The following is a 27,147-nucleotide window of genomic DNA, read 5'->3' on the forward strand; positions in this document are numbered from 1 at the left end:
TGAAACCTACACAGACTCGGCTTTAATAAACATCCTGGTACTGCTTCTCTGCATTTCCAGCAGCTTGTTTTGTTCCTTTAGGTAGTTGGCTACAGGTAAAATTTCCATTTCAGAAGACATGGGTATATTTTGCCCCCATCCCTCTACCCAATATTTGAACTTCTTTCTTTTAAATAAAAAGGTGGAGAGAAGATAAAGTAAAAAGATGTCAGTTTTGTATTATCATCCAGAGGAGTGAACACCTGAGGTTGAGAAGGACAAGACTTCTGGATAGGAGCCTGATCCAGCTTTCAGGAGCTGCCATCTATGACAGTTTATTTCAATCATACATTTGTTTAAATTTTTAGCTAGAAAAAAACTCCTCAAGACCAACAACACTATTCCTCTTTCCCCTTCTCCTTTTCCCCTTACTACCCACTCGCTGCTACTACTCTTTCATTTAGTCCAAGAAGGCAAATCTTTCTAAATCTCAATAATGAAACTGAAAACCTTGAAAGGTGCAGAGGTAATCATTGATCCCAAAACAGTAAAGAAGGGAACAGGACACAGGGAAAGCAAGCATTCCATGCAATAGGCAATCTGAGAGGAAGCTTTTTACTAGCCTGGTTTAACAAATTATTCTCGTCTCAGTAATATGCAAACACAAGATGAAAGAATGATCTTCTCCCCACCCTCCAACCACCACATTACCCACAGCATTTCTGTATCACCATTGTCCCTCAGATCTACTGCAACTCATGTCCCTGTCAGCAGTGATTCTGGGGTAGGGCTTCTCAGTTCCCCACAGTAACTAGGAGTGTGCAGTCACTGCTGAAAGCCTGAGCCTACTGCAGTTTTAACCAGGAGGAGCCCTAGACACACTGCTTGCACCATGTACATTTGCATCCCCCCCTTATTCCTCTAGGGCACACCAAGGAGCAGCTACTAAGGAGTTTTTCACTTGGGAGAGTGCACAACAGCACAAATGCAGCAAAGTCTGGTGATTCAAAGATAAGGGAGAACCATTGGCCTGGGGGGTGGGGAGTGACATTTTCAATTGATCTGAAAGATCTTTAAGGATAAAGCTGTTTCCTGTTCTCAGGACCGACTGTTTAGCACTGCCTTTTCAAAGTCATCTGGGACCACCTCTCTTTTAAAGCTGGGCAATGATGCCCAGTCATGACTTGTTTCAGAAATGGTTAGATTGTGAGGCACCCCTGCTTCCTCCCCAGTCTTCAAAGAGCTTGCTCCTCTACCCCAGTTTTTCCTGACTTAGGGGAAAACAATCAGATATGCGCCCTTCATATTTCAAATTGAGTATTTTGCTCCTTAATCTCTGGGTTCTCGCTCTAGTCATTGGACACCCCACCCACGGGGAACCTTTTAACTGTTGCTTCTCTCTTAACACAGGTAACAATTCATTTAGATTACACCAGTCTGTAAAAACTGTAAATGCTATTTTATTTTAAACATTTTAGTTTACAAAAAAAAAATCAATGATTGGTACCTTTTTTTACACTCTCAGATTCCTGAATATGGACAGATCTTCAAAGGGAGGAAGGAGTTGGCATATGAAATTTAAGATAGACTGTCCGAAGGTTGGGGGGAGTGGGGTGTTGGTTGTGTTTTATTTCTCTTTTTTAGTTTTTGTTTTTCTTTAAGACACAATAAAGCTAAAATGTCAAGTCTCTGGGAGAGATCCCCTTACAGTTTCAGTCAAGGAGCAGATCGGAGCACAGGCAAGGAGACCCCCCAAGCCTGGCACACACTCTCCAGCCAGGCCCGCCCAGGCGTTATTTGGTAGCGCACGGGGTGCAGAGCGAGCCACCGGGGGGCCATCAGACCTCGCATTCCCGGGCAGGCTGCTGGTGACAGGTACACGAGCCATACTCGTTGATGATCACCAGAGCCCCCTCGATGTGGTTGGGTTTGTAATCGACGTAGTATTCCTGGGCAGACATGGCAGCCATCTGATGCATGGTTTGTTTCTGCTTCTGCTTCCTGCGCTGCGTGACAAAGCACTGTCTGAGCTGCCTGAGGCTGGCGGGGAAACACTTCCAGGAGACATAGAGCACCAGGACCACGATGAGGAAGGAGAAGATGAGGGCCATGGTGCCCGTGACCACCTTGTGGATCTGCACGGCATTCTCAGCGTGCTCGGGGCCGGGGGCAGCCACGGTGGCCGGCTCCAGTGAGCCGTCGAGCCGGCCCTCCTGGCCATCCGCGAGGGTGCTGGGCGGACTGGAGGGCGCGGGCGGGTCGCTGCGGTTGGTGACGGCGGACAGCAAGTGGCCGCTGGTGGGCTCGGCCCCGTCCTCGCACAGGTGGAAAGCGTACACGGCGTCCAGGACGTCCTCGCCCTGCGCGTACTCGGGGCTGGCGCACTGCAAGTTCCCATCATAGCGGCCCTGGAAGTTACTGAGCCACGCAGCCAGGGCGCACACGTTGCGCCCGCAGTCCCAGAGGTTCCCGGTGAGGGTGATGCTCGTGAGCGCCTTCCAGGAGTTGAGGATCCGGGGTTCGATATACGTGAGCCGGTTGGAGTCCAGCTGCAGGCTCTGCAGGTGGGGCACGGTCTCGAACACGTGGGGCTCCATGTATTCGATCTCGTTGCCCGACAGGTCCATCTTTTCCAAGTTCCAAACCCAGTCCAGCGAGCTGACCACGATGGCCACTTTGTTCCGCCGCAGGCACAGGGAGTGGAGGGAGAGGAGGCGCGGGAAGTGGGCCAAGTTCACCTTGATCAAGTCGTTGTGCTCCAGGTGGAGCTCGGTGAGCTTGAACAAGCCGGCGAAAGAGTTGCGCGCCAGACTCTTGAGCTGATTGTATCCCAGGTCGAGAAACTTGAGGCTGCGGCAGTCCTGGAAGAGGCGCACGGGCACGAACTGGATGGCGTTGGCTCGGAGGTGCAGCGTGGTGAGCTTTCGCAGCCCGTGGAAGAGGTCGGGGGCCAGCGCCTGCAGCTGGTTGTAGGACAGGTCCACGCTGCGCAGGTTGGGCATGGAGCGGAAGGTGGTGTTGGCCAGCTGGGTGATCTGGTTGGAACTCAGGGTGAGTTCTTTAACTCGGCGCAGTTTCTCAAAGGCGTCCCCCTGCACCGTGCAGATGTGGTTGTGATCCAGATAGAGCCACGTGAGCTGCATTAACCCCGTGAACTGGCCGGCGCGCAGTTCCGAGAGGCTGTTGTAACGCAGGGACAAGCCCAGCAGGCCGGACAGATTATGGGGCGTCTCGGTGAGGTTGAGCGCCTCGCAGTACAGCAGTCGCCCCTCGCACCGACACAGCTGCGGGCATCCGCTGGGGGCGGCGGGCAGCATTTGAAAGCAGGCCCCCAGCAGACACAAGACCACCCCCGAGGGCTTCCTCAGCAGCCAGTATAGACAGAGACCGAGCAGCAGGAAATCCATTAGCGAGAATCTTTCCAGAAAGGCTGGAGAATGTCCATTGGAAGCGCTCGGTCAGAAATCTACATCATATTTTATTCCGAGGGGTTGGGGGGTGGGGGGGGGAGCGGGGGAGGAGAAAGAAAAGAAAAAAAGAAAAAGGGCAAAAAAAAATTCAAATAAATCGATTGAAGTCAAGGAAAGACCACCCCTTTCCTCCCCCTAAGACACACACGGTCACCTCTAAAGCATGCAGAAAAGCTTGGGCAGCATTAGAAAGTTCACAGGCACGGAAAGATCAAAAGAGAGGCGGATTTGGTCCATGGGAGATGCTGCAGGGGAAAAAAGAAAAGAAAGGGGAAGAAAAAAAAATAAAATTCTTCGGGAAAGAATTTAATTAAAAAAAAAAGTGTCTTACCCACCCTTTTCCAGAGAGTGACAACCTCCATTCAGCTGCTCCTTTGTGTGCAGGCTAATATATGCAGGGCGAGAGAAGACCCCTCTGTGTTCCCGAGGCAGCCCCGGTCCGCGGCCGACGGAGGATCTGGCAGGCGCACAATGTCTCACTTTGCTCACGGCTCCGGGGCTGCAAGGGCGGCCGGAGAGGCGGGGAGGCGACTTCTAGGACCCTCAAGTTTCCCAACTACGTGCCGGAGGGAGCCCGGGCTTCGCCTTCCTGCCGCTGTCCTTTCCCTCTGCAGTTCGGACTGTGACGTGGCGAGGAGAAGATGGGAGGAAAAAAAAAAAAAAACCCACAACACACATACACACACACACAACTCCAAAGTCGGGGCTCGCGACTCCCCAGGATTTTGTGGCTGTCTGGCTAATGTCCGTCATTGGAAAGAACCATTGCCCGGCGGTGCCACCCTTTCCTCCACCACCGAGGCCGCCTGCCATTCGCGCCCAGGGCGGCTGCGGATGGGCGGGCGCGCTCAGGCCTGGCGGGTGGCTGGCAAGTGCGGGTGGTGGTGCGGGGCGCGGGGAGCAGCGCCCCGGCTCCTTCCTTTCCTTTCCCCTGGCGAGGCTGAGTGCGGCGCGAGCTTGCACAGGCACCTACTGCTCACTGAGTGTCGTAAGCTGCTCACGATTGTGCGTCTTCCCGGAGCATCTCAGACATGGGCAGATTGAAAAGGGGGTGGGCAGAAAAACCAGCCTTTTACCCAACCACTAAAGTAATATATGCTCTTTGACGAAACGAAACGGGGCGGGAGGGGGCACTTTCAGGTTTTTTTTGTTTTTTTTTTTTTTTTGGTTTCTATTTGGAAGGAGAAAAAATGGGGGGAGGAAGAGGATGGAGTTTATAGGGTAGCATCAGCAGCGACAAAAAAAAATCTTTCAAGTGGGAAAATGAAATTGTGTGCTCTCCCTCTTTGGAAGGGGGGCCCTCCCCACCGCCCCCACTCTGGAAAGCTGTCTATGCGTAATGAAACGTAGGAATCTGGAGAAACCCCCGTCTTTGGCTTTTAGAAAAGGAACTTGAGAGAAGAGAGAGGAAAGCTATGATTTGGGGAGAGCTGGGTGGCTAAGATTGCCCCCCCCCCCATCACCACCCTTGCGGACTGACTTCTGCAGTCAGCCAGTCCTTGTGGAAGGGGGCTGAGTTGGAGGTTGATTCCAAATTCAGACTGTTTGGGAGTAGTAGGGTACTGATGGTGCAAGACTTAATGTGGCAGAACCCAGCATCTGTGTGTGAGAATCTGGTCCGAGATTCCGATGGGGCTTCACCATTCCCCATAGATGCATATAGGGATCCGGTGGATTCCAAAAAAATTTCTGCTGCAGGCTGGGCAGAACCTACTACTCCTGCTGCCTATAGTGATGACACAGGATCTGCCATAACCTACCCTCAGTCCAGAAGGATGAACTTGCAGGAGAGTGAGGGGCAGGGGGAGTCCAAACGTTGAGTTCACACCTCACTCTCAAACACACACCCAACTTGAGCTTTAAGACTAGCGTATTCTCTTTTTATCTTTAGTCAGAATAAAAACCTTTGCTCATTATTCCCACTCAATCTTGTAGAGATAGGGTCCCAGGGATCGCTCTTCCTCCAACTAGTCTGGATAGGTTCACTATTGTTGTTGTCAGGAATTTATTTGACATCTGCTAAAAAATAATGATCCTTGAATTAGTAATAATAATAAAACTTAGAATCCTGGTACAGTGGATAAGGCACTTGCCTTTCATGTGGCCAATCTAGTTTCAATCCTAGGCACTGCTTTTGTTCCCCCTAAACCCTGAGCACATAGCCAGGAGGAAAGCCTAAGCACCACTAGATGTGCTCCCTCCCCCTCTCCCTCCTCCCCTACACCCAAATTCTCAAAGATGGCTGAGAAACCAAGGTGAAAATCAATGCGTACACATCTTTTTGGCAAATGTGTGCAGGGAGTAGGTAGGGAGACCCTGTCTCAAATGTCTAATTCCCCCTCTGAGTGCCCAATAAGATAAGTGGGCTTTGTCTATTGGGCTCTTTCCCTTGATGAGAATGAGGCATATTGTCAAGAGTACAAAACTACATCAAGATTGGATAAGTAAGATGGGATGGGATTCTGGTCCAAGTTAGAGACCAATCAGGTGAATCTAAGTTTCCAGTTACTCTTGATACTTTTCAGGAAAAGTCAGATGAACAAACAGGAGCATGAATCATTTCATTTTATATTCATAGGAGCTCTGTTCTGGTTATTCATCGCTAAGATGTATCATTTACTTGGGTGCAAAACAAATCGCAGTTGCCCTAGGCATCATGTGCTATCTGCAAAGTTAGAAGAGACCTTTAAAGATCAAGCCCCTTAATTTTGCATATGGCAGAAAGGCCCAGAGATTACAGGTATTTGCCAAAATCTCATAGTTTGTGGCTGGCACAGATTATATAGTTTTTCATTTCCTCACCAAACTAGCTAGCTAGCTTCCTTCCTTCCTTCCTTCCTTCCTTCCTTCCTTCCTTCCTTCCTTCCTTCCTTCCTTCCTTCCTTCCTTCGTTCCTTCCTTTCTTCCTTCCTTCCTTCCTTCCTTCCTTCCTTCCTTCCTTCCTTCCTTCCTTCCTTCCTTCCTTCCTTCCTTCCTTCCTTCCTTCCTTCCTTCCTTCCTTCCTTCCTTCCTTCCTCCCTCCCTCCCTCCCTCCCTCCCTCCCTCCCTCCCTCCCTTCCTTCCTTCCTTCCTTCCTTCCTTCCTTCCTTCCTTCCTTCCTTCCTTCCTTCCTTCCTTCCTGTAGTATATTAAAATATTTCCATAAGATTATTCTTGGAATTGTTGTTGTATATAAAAATATTTCCATAGGATTGTTCTGTGACTATTGCCCCACCTAGACCTTCCAGGTGGGGGCGCTGTGGAGTTGGCAATAAATAACTTGATGGACAGGAAAAGGGGGTCTTTTTGCGAGAGCTGGGAGTAGGCTGCAAAAGGACTATCTCTCTCTTTGCCCAACCTTTTACACCCTAACCTTCTTGTCTGTGTGGATTATTATTTGCTGCGGATAAATATTAACGTGCTCTCCATCCAAAAGGGGACAGGGGAATGGGAAGTAATTTCTCATTCTGGGGACTATTCGTGGATTCACAAACACCTAACAGCACAGATTCCCTACACTTCCTTTCCTCCTTCCTTCCTTTCCTCCTTCCTTTCCTCCTTCCTTCCTTCCTTCCTTCCTTCCTTCCTTCCTTCCTTCCCTCCTTCCTTCCCTCCTTCCTTTCTTCCTTCCCTCCTTCCTTCCCTCCTTCCTTCCTCTGTGCTTGGGTGGATGATTATTTCTGTCTCTGTGCTCAGGGAATACTCCTGGCAAGCTCAGAGGACCATATGAAAATGAATGTGGGATGTAGAACTACAGTCATTTGGTCATTCCATTGGTCTTGTGCAAGACAAGCATCCTACCTGCTATACTATCATTCTGACTTTCCTTTGGCTTTTTTAACAGTTGCTTCTCCATCACTTGAGCCTGCATCCTAACTCAAAGCTGGGCACCTGCAGATTTTGTCCTGGCACCTCTGAGGTGTTGCGGAACACTTTAACAGATAATTTCACCATCAAGGGTTCTCTCATTTGCCAGAACAATTATTCCTGACAGCAGGCCTATAGATTGAGCCACACACTGTAAAGGGCTGGAGGCAGGGGCAGGCAAAGGGTGAACATTGGCCAGCCAGTCAGCAAGTACCGCAAACAAAATCCACCCAATCCCCTGACTGTAAGGAAGAAAATCCTCCTAATGCAAGCAGTTTGGCAAAGTGGAGATGAAGCCTGCCAAATGGGCAAGAAGAGGTCCCACTTTGGATGTCACTTGATTTGTAGAGCTGGTTCAGAAAGGCAGAAAAGAGTCGAGTGCTGGCAAGAAGAAAAGAGAGTAAAATGAAATGCTCTGCATTTACATGTGAATTTTCCTTTTAATATGCTACTCAAAATGTACAAGATGTGTCAAGGCTGTAATTAAGGTATGAATGTATATATATACATACATACACATATATGTATTGCTTTTCACATTATTATCCTGTAAATCATTTCATCGGGATATCTTTAAAGCTTTCCCACCCCTAGTATGGCAAGTGTGCATTTCTTCTATGTTTTAAATCCCTTGGCAGAATCGTATACATTAACAGATTGAAATGAGCTTTATTGAAATTTAGCTATTCTAAGTCATCTAAGTTTCAGAATCCCAATTTATTATGTATTTAAAGCATACCAGCACTGATTAAATCAATGCAAATTAGGTTAAATAAGAACAACATGAATCAAGTGTTTCAGCAAAGTTGAGTATAGAAATGACAACTTTTGAGTCACTGCAGCAAGTTGATATGGCTGTTTTTCATGTGTTTTAATTTCATACTTCTTGGAGTCCAATACCCAGACAAAGGGAAAAAAAGAGAAAAGAACTCGCTGAAAGTTTTCTATTTCTTCTCACTTGATCTTTCTCTTTGTACCTGTGTTATAGAACAGCTGGCTTACCTGGTGCTAGTGGGACAGAACCTCTTGATCAATATTTTTACTTTTGTGATAACCACAGGTTATTATTAAGAAGCGTCTTCTTTTGAGGTGAATGTTGGTAAGAAGTACTTTCTATACTCTGAAAACATCCTTGTTTGTATGGGGAGAAAAAGCTTGAGTATGTCTTTTGGAATCACTTGGGTTTTAAGTAAAGCACCTCAAGCTGTGATTAAGATGTATCAGGTAAAACAATGAAAAATGTGAATGCAGCATATCGGAAGGAAGGGGGGGCGAGAATCATGACATGGTGATCTCATTCTCAATACACAAACCAGAGCTTAGTGCAGAGGAGGTAACTAGAAAGTATACATTGGAAGAGGAAGAAGTAATCAATTACTCCTCACATAGGCCTTATTAATTTACCTTTATAGAATATAGAACTATAATTTGTACTTTATTCTGTGATCAATGAGGATGGTGTCCACATACGATATGCTTGAGATATGTAGTCTCCTTTTTAACTCAATACCAGGCTACCTACACAGTTTATTCATTGTAGTCCAAATATTTTGTGGAACAAGAGATGCAAATGAAAACAATCAGGAATGAACGTGCATTCTGGGCATTGGCTGCCCATTAGCAGTCATTGGCAATATTCAAGGAAAGAGAAATCTGAGTGGGGATTTTAATGTTCTGTCATTGCTGTTGCAAGCCTGGACCTTGATCTTTATGCTGTTGTCTTTAATTTTCAGTAGCAGTGAACCATAGCTTTTCTTTAAAAGGAAACATTTAAAGAAACGGGAGGAGGGTGGGAGTTGCAATTTCAAAAGGAGAGAATTAACCCTGTTATGTCCACCTGGCTCATAGCTTGTAGCTGGTATTTTATAGAATGTCTCAAAAGATTCATATAGGCCAAAGTTTAAGGGTCCTTCTTTTTCTCAGACTTACTTAAGATAAAATAATAATGAGATATCACTTTTCTTATATCTGTCTTCAAACAAGATATGATATGAATAACGCCAATGATTTGACTACCATATATAATGCATGTCTGATTAACAGCAGTTATGCAACTAAAGGCAGTGTGCTTTCTTTTAGGAACTCGATTAGGGAAGAAGTCAGACACTGAAATGTTTTGCTAATAATATTCATAAATTCCCTAGTGTTTAAGTGTAAATGTCTCTTGAGTACAAAAATAAGACCTCACAGGCCACAATGGATTAAAATGGAACAGCTTCTTGGAAAGAAGTAAAATGTTAAGAGTGGCTTAAGGACTCACACTGTAAGTGTGCTGTGAACTTCCTGAGTGTCTCAGTTCAAGTGTGGTAGATGGAAAAATTTACTATGAATGCATCAATCCTCTAGGACAAGGGGTAAAGGTGAGAGGTTGAGACTAATGGTGGCTCTCTGTTGAGGAAAGACAAGGCAGTTCATGTCCATTGAACTCCTATGCTGTGCAGTTTGTCATCTTTAAGGTTGATCTCTCATCCTTAAGGTCCAGTACTTGTGTGGTATTTTTGACACTGTTAATTAAATGTGGGGGCTAGTTCACGAGGCCTTTGTGTGCTAACCTGTACTTTCCTCTACAAGTCTCCTCTGAACAGGTATATACTTAGATTACAGAATAGTTTCTGGACCTGATGTGCATCTTCTTCTTTTTGTTCCTTCATTTAGGGCATCCTTACAATTTCTTCTATAGCTTTTAACTAATCCCCATATAAAGTGATTTTCCCATTATCTTTGCCCATCTTGTTTCCGGCCTGTTTACTTGATTTGATTGTGACAGTAATTTGTAATTACGGTATTTTAGAACTAAAAGAGAAATTAGATACTGCGTAGGTACGATGGGTAGGGTGCTTGTGGCTGACCCAAGTTCATTTTTGGCACCCTAAGCACTACCAGGAGTAAGCCCCAAGCACTGTCAGGGATGGCCTCATAGCAAGACAAAAATATAATGAAATATAAAAATATAATAGATATCAAATATCCTTGAGCACTAGCAATTCAAGAATCTCAAATGAGGTTGCTGCTCTAACAATTTTTATGTTTAATTCTACACACCAATTCATTATCATTGATATACGTCAAAAGATGGTCTTTTTCAGGGAAATTCACTGACATTTCCATTTGAGTCCTGCAGCTCAAATGCATAAACCTGGGACTTGTATCCATGGCACATGTTAGTTGTATAGAGCACAGGTGTCTGCATGCTGCAGAGGCACTAGCAGCTTTTAAGCTGAAAAAGGAGCCACAAGCCAGGAAATCCCTAGTTTCATAACTGAGGATTACATATTGTTTGCCCACATTTGGTGGTAGAAATTAGACAAAAGCCTTCTAAAATGTATTCATGACTGTTCAATTTTAAACACACAAAGCACAACATTTATTTCTATCAGAATTGAGTACAAAAGTTTGGTCTTATCATTGGGATAGCCATAAGTGGAAGCACTTGGCACCAGCTGTAAGCATTTTTTATGTTTAGTCTCAGTTCTTGTATTATTATCACTCAGTATTTCCCATGGACATTTATTATAGAAAGGTAGAAAATAAGACAAATAAGATTAATTCACCTCCTGTTCAAATAACCAAATATAAACTCACTACATTTTGAGAGAGACACATTCTTCATAGTCATTTTGTGTCTATTGATATTTTCTAAAAATTGGATAACATTACATGTTTCATTTTGTACCGCTTATTCCCATTGTCATTTTAAAAAACACAAGTCAGTAGGATCATCTCTAGTGGCTGAAAGCATTCTACCTTAATTTTACTCATCCTGTCTTATTTGCTACTCTTTTTCTTTATTATAAAATAACTATGATGCGGGGCCGGGCGGTGGCGCTCGAGGTAAGGTGCCTGCCTTACCTGTGCTAGCCTAGGAGACGGACCGCGGTTCGATCCCCCGGCGTCCCATATGGTCCCCCAAGCCAGGAGGGACTTCTGAGCGCATAGCCAGGAGTAACCCCTGAGCGTCACCGGGTGTGGCCCAAAAACCAAAAAAAAAAAAAAAAAAAAAAAAAAAAAAAAAAAAAAAAAAAAAAATAACTATGATGCATACCCTCTTAAATATATTTATTTCTATAAGCTGAATGTTGGTGTCTTCTTCAAAATAAAGTGATGGAATCAATTCCCAGGATGATGATATCTGGAGGTGGAGCCTTTAGAAAGTGAAAATCAGGTCATGAGGACAGTGCCCTTATTAAAGTACTTCGATTTCAGTGTACTGTCCCCTTTTGACTTAGGATGATACATGAGAAATCTTTTCCCTGCCAACAAATCTTCAGGTTTCTTGACTTTGAACTTCTAATCTTAAAAATAGTGAAAAATAAGAGTTTGCTTCTTAAACTATCTATTCTATGGTAGTTTGTCATATAAGCCTAAACAAACTAGGACCCAACTTTGCACATTTTGACAACTCTTTTCTTGTCTAACATCTCAAAGTAGTATGGGTTGTCAAAGGAGAAAGACCTTTCAAAGATTTTTAGTACTTAATGTCAAATTGTCCTCCTGAAATACTGCACAGGTTTTATTCTCAATGGCTCTTTTTCTGCCTTTTATTCTTGAGCAACTGCAGTACTCCAAAATTCTTTAGGACCTTTTTTCTTCAATGGATGGGGACATAGAGGTCTCTCAAATTTTTGTTCTCACTGCCCTGGAAGTCCCCCCCCCCTTCCATACCCAGCAACTCTCAGAAGTTACTCCCGGCTCTGCACCCAGAAATCATTCCTGGCAGATTCTGGGGACCTTATAGGATACTGGGGATAGAACCTGGATCAGCCATGTGCAAGGCAAAGGCTCTACCTGCTGTGGTGCAGCCCCTTCTCTCCAGTTTTTCATTTCCTTATCTTTCTAGTAGGGGCAGTTCTGATTTCAGATGGAGGGTTGGGCTTAAGAGGCCACAGATTTCACCTGGGAGTTCACAATCCTTTTGTCCCTACATTTATTAAATGACTAGCTTATTTTCACAAAGGAATTAGTGTACAAAAAAAGTTTAATTGCAACATTACTGAAAATTCTTCTGGTGGGGTGTTACTCTTCCCCCCAACTTCCTGGCTATCTCATCTGGAGAGGGGGGACCATTCCATAGCTGGGAGGGGTCTGGTTGGTAATTTAAGGGGTTGCCTGGAGGAGGGGAGAGGGAGAGATTCAGCAAGAGAGGCTGAGCAGGACAGAGAGATCATAGATAGCGTGAATGTAGAGGCTGATTAGCTTAGAAGCCACACATGACAGTTAGCTTGTAATAAAGCTGAATTTCTCCTAAAACTTCATGACTGCTGTGGGTCATTTCCTTGCTGTTACCCTGAACCCTCAGACTCGTTTGCCTAAAAAGGGACATCAGGCGCTAGGCCGACTCCATGCACCACCAAAGACTTTATAATTAATATTTAATACAACAGTGGGGGGCTTGATAAGATCACACAGGCATTCAGGTGTATTCCTTGCACCCAATTTAATCCCAAGCACAGCTCAAGTAGTCCTCAGCACTTAAGGGTCAAAATAGCAGCACATTAATAGGCCTCGCATTGCACCTCTGGCCTGATTAATTGAAAAATGCCAACAAAGACTCTTGGGGCTTCCTAAGCACCTCTTGGGAGCCCATCTCCTCAAGTCCTGTGTCAGGGAGAGAATTGTATTTGTAAGGTATTGTATTTTTAAAATAAACCAGACTATATTATTCTCTGAGAAACATTATACTCTTTCTCTCAATCACAAGAAATCTTGATTTCCTTGCTTTACCCACTAATTTAGATATTGACTACTTGACTCTTCCCATCAAGCCAATGTACCAGAATAGCTTTGGAAGTGCTAATTTAATACTGACTTCTAAAGGTACACTTGACTTTAACTCGGTAGTGACAGTGTCAAGGGATGATTGGAAGGTTTGAGTTTAAGGCACTATAGAGGCATGCTGGTGCAGAAACCTGTTTTTTTTTTTTTTTTTTTTTCAAAGCCTGAAGATTTAGTAAGGATAGTTGCTGAACTGTAGCTATTCTGCTTGATGTTGTCAAGCCACCCAAAATGGAACTAATTTAATTCTATAGTAAGTGTGGTTGCAAATGCATGTCGAGAACAATCTTGTTTTATAGAATTTTCAAGATATTGTTAATTTTGTCCTTGGAGATAAAATGTACCTCTCAAAGTAGACTTATTATTTTCTGGCTTTTAGAACCCTTTTCCCCACTACCAATGGTGTGGTCAATGATCAAATCTGAGAACATGTATAAAGATCATAGAAATTGCATGTAGCACTGGTATCTTGCATCTTCTCTTCTTAACATAGTCTGGCACATTTTGAGGTTCATAGAGGAGTCTCTTGTTCAATTGAATTTATTAATACTAATAAGTAGCCTAAGGTATCTGAGTTAAATATAAAAGCCTCCATGTTACATTGACATCTAGGGACGAAATATTAACCTAGAAAGGTTCAAACTTTTGGAATTGAAATCATTTATATGTGACCTCCTTTTACAGATCTATCTTGTGTAAGAATTTTCTCAGGATACATACGCAATGAACCTTCTGTGGTATTTCTTTTACTTCTGTGGTAAAGTAAGCAGCCCAGTAGTATGCATTTATCTTTTTATTCAAATCATTTCCATTTTCTGAAACCACTTCTTAATCTCCCACAGCACCTTGAAAGTGCCTTTTAATTATTTAACATAAATGCTTGTTGTTCTTATTGGTTTTAGTTACTTTAAGTCAGAGAGAAGTTTAAATGATGAGATACAGAGATAGATAAGAGATGGCACTTGTCTTCATTATTCTCTGTTCTGCAGAGAAAAGTGATGGGCAAGGTGACTTAGTCTATAGTTTTGATGTAAAAAAGAGCTGCGCTGAAACATTTCTCGAATTGATTGAACAAGACAATTCAGAGAATTTGGGAGAAAAGAAAGAAGAGTTGTTCATATGGATGGAAGAGAAGGACAGTCAGCAGACAAAGCCTATAAAAAAAACTATGGAGCCATGAGAAGCTTGGAACATGGACAGCAAGTGTGAGGGAGACAGTGAATGAGGAAAAAAGGTATTCAATCTGGAAAATGATTTCGAGATGTGCATTCAAAGAAGAGTGTTCTGATGATGGCTGTGAGCATGAAGAGCAGAGAATGGAGAATGGTGGGGAGTTTGCCACATCTCTCCAGGTGAGCTCTTCTGTGAGACTGAATATATTTACCATAGAGAGGGTTAGAGAAGGCCATGATACAAAACAGTAACAGTGGTGCTGTCAAATTTGCTACCCTTAAAAATAATATATTTGGGAGAGGCACCCCCAGTTATGCTCAGGACTTACTCCTGACTCACTGAACAGATGTAATTCTTTTTGTGACACTGGGAAGCAGATGTGTTGCTGAGATTAAACCCTGACCTGTCTTTCTTAGTTCCATCTTTATAATGCTATTTTCTCTAAGAAACAATTTAAAATTGTCTCATTGAATGGGTTAATCTGTGGTCGCGAAGGGCTTGAAATCTAGTACAGCAGGAGAGCAGACTAACATTTGGAGCTATGTGAAGTTAATTGAAAATGTGGACAAAATGTGACAATACAAACAGGAAGATCACAAAATCACTGGAATGTATTTGGTGGTTCTACTGGTGATGGTAAATGCAAATGCCTAGCAATTAATATTGGAATACACAATAAGATTAGATGCACAATTGGAAATCTTTACAGTTTTGTCAAGTAATGAATAAGTAAAGCAGCAGGATATAGAAGGACCTGTACATCCTACAAAGTAGATGTTTTGAAAAAGGATTTTGATTCCTTAAACACATTTTATTCTCCTTAAACACATTCTATTCATGAGCAAATGATAACTTCATACTGAAGGAAGCTTATGGGATAGCACTTTATGAAATCTTTTTAAAAATGATTCTTCAGGAGCTCTAGTGATAGCACAATGGGTCGAACATTTGCCTTGAATGTGGCCATCCTAGGTTCAAATTCTGGCATCACATTTGATCCTCTGAGCCTCCATGGAGTGATTTCTAAGCACAGTGCCAGGAGTAACCCCTGAGCCCTGCCTGGTGTGGCCCATTTAAAAAAATGGTTATTCAGGGCTAGAGGGATAGTACAGCAGTTAGGGCATTTACTTTGCCTGTAGCCAACCCAGGTTCAATTCTTGTCATCCCATTTGTTCCTCTGAGCACCATTACAAGTAATCTCTGAGCTCTGAACCACAAGTAACCCCTATCGCTAAAAATTTAAAAAAGTAAATTAAAATAGATCATTATTCACAACACAGAATAGGAAGAGGCATAAAACATAAAGGGGAAATTTAAAGAAGAGTACATTTTTTTTAAATGAGAAACACTACAGAGAGCAAACTTTAATATGTAGACATGACCATGGAACTATCAATTAAATGTATTTTATACAGTTGTGCAAGAAAAAGATGTGGCTGAGACAGACAGATAGGCTTTGAGAGAGACCAGCTGGCCAATGATCATGTCTATGATAGCTTGGGGCATAGGGGCAGGGAGATAGTGGCCAACCATGAGTGACCTGCAAAGGAGATGTCCAACTTTGTACTATGTGACTACTCAGAGTTCCTGACTGATGCTGAATTGTCTTTCTCCAAGATCTTCTGTCATTGGCAACTCCTATCAATATACCTTTTTATTTTTGATGAAACATCTGTTGCCTTCTATAGAAAGCAGGGTATTGGCTAGAGATCATAAGCATCATAATGTAGCTCCATCTTGCATTTTAGCAAGAAGAATGTGAGACATTGAATAATTGACTAAAAAGGTTTTTGACTCTTTAGTGGGTTGGACATTATTTGGCTTTTAGTAACTAAGTAGAAGTATTCAACATATTAAAAAGATAAAAACTTATTTAAAAAATGAATGTAATACCTATATCAATTTTTGTCTTATGAGGACAAAATCTCATCAGAGGAGTTGAAGACAAGAAAAATAACACAAACACAAGCTTTTAATTATGAATCCTACATTAGATGCAGAATTAAACAAAAATTGAACCATCACATTTGGCAGACAAAATGAGAATCGTGTTTTTTAGTTCATATCTCTGTATGTCAGCTCAGGAGGTCTTCTGTATGGATCACCCAGACTATAATGATTCAAATTTTTGTGATCTACCAAAAAGTGATCTGGAGACAGCAATGTGTAGGATGAGTTCACTTGCTGTAAAAGCAATTGGCAGGCTCTTGGTTGGGGCCTCAATGTCTTCTTAAATGTCTGGGTCATTTGAATTTCCTTCTTTGTGATTTCCAATTGTTGTTAATGACCAACATTAGTAATATATTCAACTTGACTCAAAAGGTTGAAACTACTCTGGAATGCATGGGAAGATATTGTGTTATATATTCAAGTTTAATAAAGTTTAATGGATTTTTTTTATTATTTCTAAAGTACTAATTTTTTTTCACAAGTACCTATAACTCAAGAGAGAATGCAGGCTTTTCCAAAGGCAGAGAGAGGTATGGTACACAACCCAGTTTTTGGAAGTAGGAAAGTCCACATTGCAAGAGGAAAGATGTGATCCACATGTGTTCAGGCACCATGTATCCAGGCGATTCACATGCCAAATTTGTCTTTATTATGAGTAAACAATATTGTTCAGTCTCACCAAGTTTCAGCAGCATAGGCACCATATAATTCTCTCCACTCTAGACCTCCTTAGAAACTTATTGCAATCAAGTGACCTAATTTTTTAATGTAGACATGCAAATCATCAGCTTTGTCCAAGATATACTGCATCAAAATATACATTTTTACAATATCTCCATTTTATTTTTGACTTCTAATGTTTTAGAAGCGCTATGTATTTTTAAAAAATGTTCCTCAGAATTACCTTTCATAGATTGCTGTGTTCTCTCATTGAGTGATGGATCTTTCATATTTAAGGTGCCAAAATTGTTTTCTCCTACACAATGAAACAGAACAAACACAGTTTTAAAGAGTAAAACAGGTTGCTTCACAGCATGAAGTTAGGGAGGAGAGGACCTTGCATCTTTCCACTCAGTTGTCCTCTGCCTATAAAAATAGAATTTAAAATTAAATAATAGACCATAAATATTAAAGCAGATTATATTTAACTAGAAGCACCATTTAGATGTTAGAACAATTTCTCTAGTAGACACAGCTTAGCATATGCTTATTTAAGCTGACCTTTCATGTTCCTGAGCAATTGTTTCCCAGACCTTGGTTTTGTGAGCACAAGTAAAATATTTCTAAAATGTGTAAAAGTCCCTGGGTATTCTGTAACCAGTTATACAAAGAAGAAAACCAACAGAACTTGCCAAGCATCTATGATATGTAGGTAACTTCTTTATACAAATAACAAAAATTATTTTGATGGTTTTTTGATGGTTATTTGATGGTTCTATTTAGACCCCAGAAGTGAAGAGGGGAAAGGAGATTCTGGCAAAGTTTTCCAAAATACCTAAGGATAATCAAGGATCATTTAAAAAACTTTTAACTTTTCTCCACTTTTGACTTTTTTTTTTTAATAGAGGAAGTTGGTTGCAATTCCTAGTTGTCTCACCTGACTCCAAGGCTTAATGGAAAGACAAAGAAAGCCCAAGATTGAGAATGTGAAGGGGTTTGGGAGATATCAAAATAAATGAAGAAGGGGTGTCTGGGATGGAAATTTTGCATTTATTGTTTTTTGTGTAGTTTGCTTTGGTTATTTTCTTCTCAGTATGGGATAGCTTCTTCTTTGAAACTGGAAGTAATGCTATAGAAAATGTACAGGCTTGGATTCTTCTCATCTATTAATGAACCTAGTATTTTGTAATTAGAAATGTCTTTAGAGCCATTAAAATATATAGGCGTATTTTGACCTAGCAATACAGCAGTAAATAAGACTGAGTAACTTTATAAATAAGAAAAGTAATCTCAATGTACTAATAACCTAAGGAAAAGTAAAATAGAAAATATGTGGAAGAGAGAAACTGAAGAAAGAGGCCTGATTTAGTTAAAGTTAGACAAGGCTGTGTCTAGGAGATGATAGTTTGAGCTGAGGTCTAGTAATAAGGGAGCCATGTCAAGCATTCCAAGAAGAGGAAATAAAGAATCCCAAGGCCTTAAGGCTAATCAAGTGTATGTTCAAAGAATTGCAAAATGGCTAACACGCTGAATAAAGTGAGTTGGTGTTCTGAACAAAATGAGGAATTTGAATACGTGACACAGTTTCTTAAACAGTCTTCACAAATGTTGACCACCATCCTCAGCAATCTTCACCAAACCTTCTAGAGCCATTAGTCACATAATGAAGGCACATAATAATAGCACTTTAACAATTTACATGTATGATTTAGAGCTTTACCAGTTTCTGTCAGCCACCAGTTATGAAGTCATACAAACCAGTTTTTTTTGTTTGTTGTTTTTTTGGGCCACACCCATTTGATGCTCAGGGGTTACTCCTGGCTAAGCACCCAGAAATTGCCCCTGGCTTGGGGGGACCATATGGGACTCTGGGGGATCGAACCGTGGTTGCGATCTTTCCTTGGCTAGCGCTTGCAAGACAGACACCTTATCTCTAGCGCCACCTCGCCAGCCCCTAAGTCATTTATTTAGAGAATCTACCAATCTACCAATTATGGAGTTCTACCAGTTTCCCAATGCACCAGGAAAGCCTGGCACAGAAAATCTTAAGACACTTTCTCTAACTGACTGGTATTGGTGACAAATTCTTTGTCAGTAGCCTTTCTTTCTTCTTTGGGACAACTCAGAGCCTTAGTTATAGATAGTCTTTTGAATCTGTAAATACTAAACAATATTATTATACAATATTTTACCCCAGGGTTCAGACAAAAGGGACCAAGCAAAGGAGAAGGCAGGCCATTTTAAAATTTCCTCCTGAGTTCCCACTCTGCTCAGCCCCCTTTTCCCATCTGTTGCTGTTTGCGTAGAAAAAGAACAGAACAGAATACTAACGACCACACACATTCAGAAATCTTGTTTTGTATGTGGGAGTCTGGCTTCATTAACAAGTTCCTCAAACTCTCCCTGCACTTACAACACTAATCTAAACATAACCCAGTGAAGTCATGAGAATAGGTGATGATCAACCGCCTGATGAAGTGTCCAAATACATCATGTGCTACTTCCTAGTAAGCAGCCACTGCTTCCAGCAGGTTGTTTTTTCAACAATCTGAAAGTAAATAATGGCTTTTTTTTTAACCATTCTATGACTTTCACATTGTCCCTCTGATTCTAAATGCCTATACAAACCTTGCTTTCTTAATAAGAGCAATCGTTCTCCAGAATATTCTCACAGATCCATACACTCACCCATCCATTAGACTACTCTGAAGAGGATACCTCTTTTCATTAATCGTACCAAAGACAAGGTCTTATAAAATACTTGGGTCATGTTTTAATCTTTGAAGAGTTGATTTGCTAGTACTGATCATGATACCAAAAGTACATTATTCTCCCTTCTTTGAATTGTATTGTGTCTATAAATTAAGTGCCTTGCTAAAAGTACTTGCTAAATCTTAAATAGCTCTCACATTGTTTGTCAAACCTTGTTCCCCTTCCTTTTTTTTCACATAAACTAAGTTAAAATTTTCTAATTTTTTTCTGATTTTGGTTATACTGGGAATTAAACCCAAGGTTTCACATATTGAAGGTAAATAATTTACCAGTGAGCATTATCAGCCCTTAGAATTTCTTAAGAGCAAAATGTACATCACATTTTTTGGTGTAGTGGAGTTAACTGAACAGAGTTGTAATATCTTATGCTTAAATTCAGATTTCTCACTTACCAGCTCTGTGGTTTTTGAGTAAATTGTTTTTCTAGATAGAGTATGAAAGTTGGATGGGATGGTGTCTAAGATCTCTTCTGGCTCTGACATTCCTGAATCTATGAATTCTAAAGTGCCTAATAAAGGCTGGAAAATGAACATAAAGGTCCTGATAGCTTGTTTCAAAGGCTTCCGGTGCTAACTAATGTATGCTGAAGGTGGCTTTCTAACTATAATGTCATTATGCTCCTGGCTTTTTACTGAGACAGTATAAATATGAAAGCCAAGGAAAATCAGATTGAATCTTTCTTTTGAAGCTAGGACTTTGTGTAGGACCTTCAATTAGGCAGGGATTCTGTCCTAGACTGTAGTCATACACATAGGAAATATAACCTCATGCTCAACTAAGTCCTGATTTTTATTTTTATTAGTATATTTTATTAGTGTATCTCATGCTAGATATTCAATGTTTAGCACTTTTAGAATTAGAAAACAAGTATGTTAATTTAAATAATTTGTAAAGATGATTAGAATGACTGAAGTAGAGTATATGAGTTAGAGAAGCAGAATACAGGAAGGAGGTGGAGGAGGAAGGAGACAGGTGTGTTTGTGGTGGGAATGTTGCACTGGTGAAAGATGTTATTTTTATGACTGAAACACAACTGCAAACATGTTTGTAATCATGGTGCTTAAATAAAGATGTTATTTTAAAAAAGGAGTCTAACTGTGTTTGAGAGTTGTTATCAAATGAGCCTTGTTCTTTATTGCTGCGGACCTCTTGCGTCTCCCTAAGCAAAACCTTAGTGGGGTCAGAAAACCTTCATGGGAAGAAAGCAGATACATGAGCGGATGAATATGAAATATGAAATAATTGAGACTACACAAAATGCATTGTATGGGGACTCATGTCTCTGAGAGACAAACTTTACTTTTCAGCTGATGACATTTTAAGCACAACTCTGGTATGCAAGGTATTTCCAGGGGAACAAAGGGCAGAGGATAAAAGGAAGGCTAATTTCTTACATATCAAAGTAGTACCTGGCCCTAGGAGTCATTACTGATGTAAATTAAGGGATAGCAGGAAATCCTGGTTTTTTTCCTGATAACAAATATTCTTAACCTGAGGGAAATAGTATTCTAGCTAGGGGCTAAGACACACTTCCTATGATCTGGTAATAGAAAGAGATAAAACTAAAGAAAGGGGTACAGAATTAAACCTAGTAAAATAGCCTAATTCTACACTGGCCAAACCTGTTTATAAGCAGGTATTCAAAGTGACAGGGAAAGTCCCTGAGGCAAAATCACACTGCTGTGGTGCTCAAAGGCAGGAAGAGAAGACCATTGTCTTGAAGATGCTATGTTTTGACTTGACCTTAGGAAGCAAATAGGCTGACAGAAAGAGAGGTATCTGGCTTGGCTTTAAGATGCAAATATATTTAGCCAGCAGAGAACTTCTAGCAGTTTTCTTTGGTACTGAAATTTCTTTATGACTGCAGGATAACGAAGGCTGAATTTCTGTAGTTAGTAAAGGAGACAAAGTCAAATAAATAAGAGTAAAGAGATAAATAGTGTCACAGCCATGTCAGAAATATAGCCAGTAATCCACGCAGGGGTTATGATTGACTTCTCCAATGGGCCTTCTGGCTGAAATATATTTCTTGGGGGGAAATCAGGCACTGCACCAGGAAAGCCAAAAGACACATCTGGTGCCTGCTTCCCTAATAATGGAGGAATGCATGTTATGGGTGGTGACATTTTATCCAATTTTTGATAATAAATTTTATTGGGATTCTGGTCCATTAAATGTTTTATTAACATTTGTTTGATTATTTATTTTATTCTTGTTTTTATTTTCTTATTTTATTAATATTTATTAAGTGGTGACTTTTCTACTTAAATGGTTATCTTGAGTTTCTGTGACCATTTGCTTAGATTCAGAGAGTACTTACAAACCTATAGTAGTAATAAGTGTTCCTCTTCTTCTTCTTTTTTTTTTTTTAGTTTTTGGGCCACACCCGTTTGACTCTCAGGGGTTACTCCTGGCTATGCACTCAAAAATCACCCCTGGCTTGGGGGGACCATATGGGACGCCAGGGGATCTAACCGCTGTCCGTCCTATGCTAGCGCTTGCAAGGCAGACACCTTACCTCTAGAGCCACCTCCCTGGCCCCTAGTGTTCCTGTTCTTATTTTAAAAATAAAGTAATTTTTTTACTTTTAAATTTTATTTTATTGAAACCATTGTGCTTTACAAAGTCTTTCATAGTTGGGTTTTTGCCATATATGAATCAGGGCCAATCTCATCACCAATTTCAACTTCCTTCCACCATGTTCTCAGAGTGTTTCCTTATCACCAGCCTGCCAGTACAACAAGCCCATTTAACATTAAGATGGCTAGAGTTTGGGTCTCTTCATTCCATTGTTATTGACTTTGTCTTGGATATGAAGTTTGGCCTTTTTTTTTTTTTTTAACTACAACAAAGCACCTGAGACCTCTTGTCCCTTGGCCCTCATCCTTTCATATTTGTCTTTCTTCTCTTCCACTTCCACTCTGTTTCTTTTCTTCTCCTTGCTATATTCTGGGGCCAAGAGTGTTTGTGACAGCTTCCATTTAGACCATTGCATTTCTTCATGCACATATTCTAAATACAAAATATAAATGGTATATATAAAATTATCATTCTGTATTTATCCTTTTTATAGTTCACTTCATTTAACATAATATCTTTCATGACTAATATCTTTCCATGGTGTATGTTTGCATCACTACTTATAGCAATGTATTATTCCATTGTATTTATGTGCCACATCTTCATAGTACACTCATCTATTGTTGGACATCTAAGTTGATTCTAAGCCTTAGCTATTATACTGAATGGGGCAATTAATAGTGGTGTGCATATATCCTTTGAGATGAATGTTTTCAGTCCTGAGGATACATACCTAAAGGATTAGTGGGTCATAAGGCAGCTCAATTTTGAGTCTACTGAGAACCCACCATACTGTTTTCTATAGGGGTTGGACCAAAAAAGATTCCTACAAGCAGTAGATTAGAATTCCTTTCTCACCATATCACCACCAATAGAGATTGTTTCCATTAAAAATAAGTAATTTTTAAAATTTCCATTACAAATAAGTAATTAAGAAATAAAGTAATTTTCAAATAATTTATATTTCGTCTACTTGACTTAAATATAATTGGCATTTAGAGACTTTCTACAATGTTTCAATGCCATTTAATGGAATTCAACTACTTCCTTTAAATAAAAATGGCCTGATAAGGGCTAATTCACAATCACTTTTATTATCATTGTTCCAAACAACAAAATAGGAACAATAAATTAGCGAGTTGACTAGCTCGGCCACATCTCTTTAAACACAAAGTTTGTTTCATTACATAATATGGTGACTAGTCTGTCTTTCCTAGAGGTGTGGGCATTGCAAAGGCTTCAAAAGTCTTTTCAAGATCCAAATATATGTTCAGGATCTTATTGGACCAAAGTGGAAAGCAAAGTGCTGTTTACTTTGATGGTGTTTCTCTTTCAGAATCCCTGAGGGCTGAAAGGCAAGACATTGCTGTGTTGCTGTGTCCGGTCCGAGGATTCCAAATTCTGCTCCGTCTCGGAGAAATGAAGGGAAACCAACTCAAGCAAACGCTTAGGTGGATTCTTTTATTCTGGTACCAGGGTCTACAGCCTCCTCCCACAGAGCAAAGCCAGAAAGACCTCGTGCTACGGCTGGTTACCCCTTATATAAGATGGGAAATGGGAGGAGAAGGAAGTAGAATGATGCACTTCCTTGAGGGCTGGGTTTCCACCATGGTAACACAGATCATTGGGTGAGGTAGGGGTAGAGGCGGGACTTCCGCCACAGTAACGCAAACCATTGGTGAGGTAGGGTTTCCGGCTCGATAGCGCGGATCATTGGGTGAGGTAGGAGTAGAGGCGGGACTTCCGCCACAGTAACGCAAACCATTGGTGAGGTAGGGTTTCCGGCTCGATAGCGCGGATCATTGGGTAAAACCTAAGTAAAACCCGGCATGGATCTAAGTAAAACCCGGCATGGATCTTATTCCTTTTCATCTCCCCACTTCTTGTAGTAAAACTTCTAATCCTAGAAGTTAATGTGGTCAGGGGCCTCCACTTCCTGATTAAAATTATCTGCCTGAGCTAATTCTTGATATTGTTGACGTAATACCATAAGTTTAACGTCCCCAACCTGGGCTCGTATGAACGCAGTGATCCGATTGATTATGCATGGACCAATGGCTACCAGAAGTAAAAGGCTCAGGAGGGGTCCCAGTAGGGGCATTAGATAGGGGAGAATCCCACCCCATAAGGACCATAAGGGACCATCTAATAGCTCTTTTCTTCTTTGGGCAAGCTCCTCTTGATGGTGTCTGATCCTGTCTCGCACTATTCCTGACTTGTTAGTATAGAAACAACATTTTTCTTGCAAGGCCACACAAAGCCCTCCTTGCTCTGCCAGGATCAAATCTAACCCCCGCCTATTTTGTAATACCACTTCAGCCACGGAGTCAAGCTGGTCCTGCACATCATTAATGGAACTATATACTGTGTCCACATCTGAAATTAATTTTTGCGAGAGTTTGTCATATTTGTCTATTGATATGGCTAGTCCTGCGCTTCCGGTTGCTAGTCCACCCGCTACCCCTAGCCCTACCAGTAGGGGCAGGAACATTATAGCTCGTCGAGACCGTCGGGTGCCGCCTAAGAGATCTATGCTAGGCAAGGGGATGGACTCTGTCCCCGGAATGATGTCAATGTTGGGGAGCACTAATGCTGGGACGCATATTCCGGTCCAGTTCTGGGGAAAAAGAGAGTAAGCCAAATTTCCACCACATATCCATGCCCGTCCCGGAGGTAAACACCCTGGGCTAGAGGGAGCAGGTAGGACTTCTGAACACTGAGTAGCCCCTGCCTGACCCAGGTCTATAGATTCGGTGCTGTTATGCGAATAGCAAACAGATGATTCAAAGCTATAGGGGACTACCTTAAAGGGTTTGACATAGGTACAGCTAGAAGAAGCAAAGGTTAGATTACCTAGTTGGACAGGGATAGCCAAAGGCCAATTTTCCCCCATTCTCATACAAAGCCAACAATCAGCAGCTAGAGTAGGGTTAGAGAGATTAAGAAGTTTGTGAGTTTCTTCTAGGATGCCATGAGTATTTGGATCTAACTTCTCAGCAGGCATCCGGGGTCGGAGGGAGGGGTGCCGAGGCCACTTAGGCATTTTAGTCTCCACTTCCTTTGTAGCCCAGTCTATGGCCTTTTTTTCTCTTTCCTGGTCTGTTGGCCCTCCACCATCCGAGATGTGAATGGGTGCCTTTAGGGGCCAGCAGACCAAGTCTCCCACTTCAGCCATGCAACTTGCGACTCCATAGGGAGATTTATGCCTACTAACTGTCCACTTCCCTCCTATGCTCCCCTTGTAAGTTTCAGTGAGTCTGGCCACCAGATATGCCCGGTTATTTTTGGTACACTCTCGATACTCCCGATAGCACCGGGAGTGAACTTGAGTAAGCTCCACACATCGAGCAGGGCACTTCCCCCCCGAAGAGGGAGGCAAGGGTTGAGGTTTTTCTCTACACACCCATTCTGATTTTCCCCCCACTTGGGAAGAAGTAGGGGACTGGAGGTAAGCAATTCTAGTTCCACAGTCTACTGCTCGAGTGTACAGGAGCCTACTGTTGAGTTGATAGCCTCCCACACAGTCACAGGGGTTTCCAAATAGTTTTTTTACCAGTTCTTCTGGGCTTATGGACTCATCGAGTCCTCCTTCAGCCAGTGCCAGGAGGAGCATTGTTAGAGTCAGAGGGCATATCAGGGCTAGAGTGTGTTCGCCGGACTCGAATCTTGAGAGGATTCTCGGTGCGCTCCACTTTCCACTCATTACGGTTGAGGTCAGCAGGGGCAGGTTTCAGATGGGAGGCGTGAACCCAGGAAGCAATGCCGTCCACCTTAACAGCAGTAGGGGTGGTCAGAAGGACGACATAAGGTCCCTTCCACCGAGGCTCCAGTGTCTGCGAGCGATGCCGTCTCACCAGGACCTGGTCTCCCGGCTTGAAGGGATGTGGCACCGTCAATTCTCCGGGTTCATATGCCTGTCTGAGTTCTTTCCAGACTTGGCTTTGTAGGGCAGCGATGGCGGCCAGCCGAGCTGCTAAGGGAGTGGAGGTGGAAGAGAAAACATCATAAGGCTCAAAAAGCATTCGCACCGGGGGGGGAGCACCATACAACACTTCAAAAGGAGTTAGTTTACACAAAGAGGGCAAAGGGGTATTCCTAGCCCTGAAGAGGGCAGAAGGTAGGAGGGTAGTCCAGTCCCCTATGCCAGTCTCTAGAGATAATTTGGTTAAAGTCTCCTTAATAGATCTGTTCATTCTTTCTACCTGCCCTGAGCTCTGCGGGCGATACGAACAGTGTAATTTCCAATTTATGCCCAGGGTCTTGGCTAATCCCTGACTTACCTGGGCCACAAAAGCTGGTCCGTTGTCTGACCCAATTACCTAAGGAAGTCCAAACCTGGGGAAGATGTCATCTAATATCTTCTTAGCCACCACCTGGGCTGTTTCCTTCTTGCATGGGTAGGCTTCCACCCAACCTGAAAATGTATCTACAAAGACTAGCAAATACTTTAGTCCATATTTGGCAGGCTTGATTTCAGTGAAATCAATCTCCCAATGTTGGCCTGGTCTCTCCCCTCTCAGTCTCTTTCCGGTTCCCATTTTAGTAGGATAGGCATTTACCAGTTGACAGGGTTGGCAGGACCTTACAATTTTTTCGGCCATTTCCTTTAGCCTCTCTGGTTTTGGTACCCGAGGCCATTCCTTAATTAACTCCATCATTTTTCTGGCCCCCAAGTGGGTGAGTTGGTGAAGAGTTTTCAGATACTGATTTACCTCTGGTTCTTCAGAAAGGGAGTCTACAGTTGTTGACACTGGTGGGAGGTTGTCAGGTTCAGTAACAATAAGTGCAGGGATCTCCTTCATGCGGGATGCTGCTGCCTTTGCTGCTTCATCAGCTCTTCTGTTTCCGGACGCGACGGTTTCCTTTCCCGTTTGATGACCTGGACAGTGAACTATCGCCAGTTCTTTGGGTAGGAGAAGAGCAGATAAAAGACGCAATATCTCTT

At 42.2% G+C, this 27,147-nt stretch overlaps 2 protein-coding genes across 5 annotated transcripts in view; one reads left to right on the plus strand and one right to left on the minus strand.

Annotated features, from left to right (window-relative positions):
- The window catches only part of CTNNA2 (catenin alpha 2), a 1,246,345-nt gene that overhangs the window by 848,573 nt on the left and 370,625 nt on the right, over nucleotides 1-27,147 (plus strand). The gene's annotated exons all lie outside the window — the stretch shown is intronic.
- LRRTM1 (leucine rich repeat transmembrane neuronal 1) lies at nucleotides 1,418-4,107 on the minus strand. 2 transcript variants are annotated; one of them, XM_049784924.1, is made up of 2 exons: nucleotides 3,785-4,107; nucleotides 1,418-3,409 (listed from the first exon to the last, which is right to left on the minus strand). In XM_049784924.1, the coding sequence occupies exon 2, from the start codon at nucleotides 3,384-3,386 to the stop codon at nucleotides 1,818-1,820; it is 1,569 nt and encodes a 522-aa protein (XP_049640881.1). In that variant the 5' UTR covers nucleotides 3,387-3,409; nucleotides 3,785-4,107; the 3' UTR covers nucleotides 1,418-1,817. The 2 variants fall into 2 exon arrangements, with proteins under 2 accessions (XP_049640881.1, XP_049640880.1); XM_049784923.1 differs by having other exon boundaries at nucleotides 1,418-3,445.

The sequence above is a fragment of the Suncus etruscus genome, chromosome 12 (genome assembly GCF_024139225.1).
Source record: "Suncus etruscus isolate mSunEtr1 chromosome 12, mSunEtr1.pri.cur, whole genome shotgun sequence".
Taxonomy (NCBI): domain Eukaryota; kingdom Metazoa; phylum Chordata; class Mammalia; order Eulipotyphla; family Soricidae; genus Suncus; species Suncus etruscus.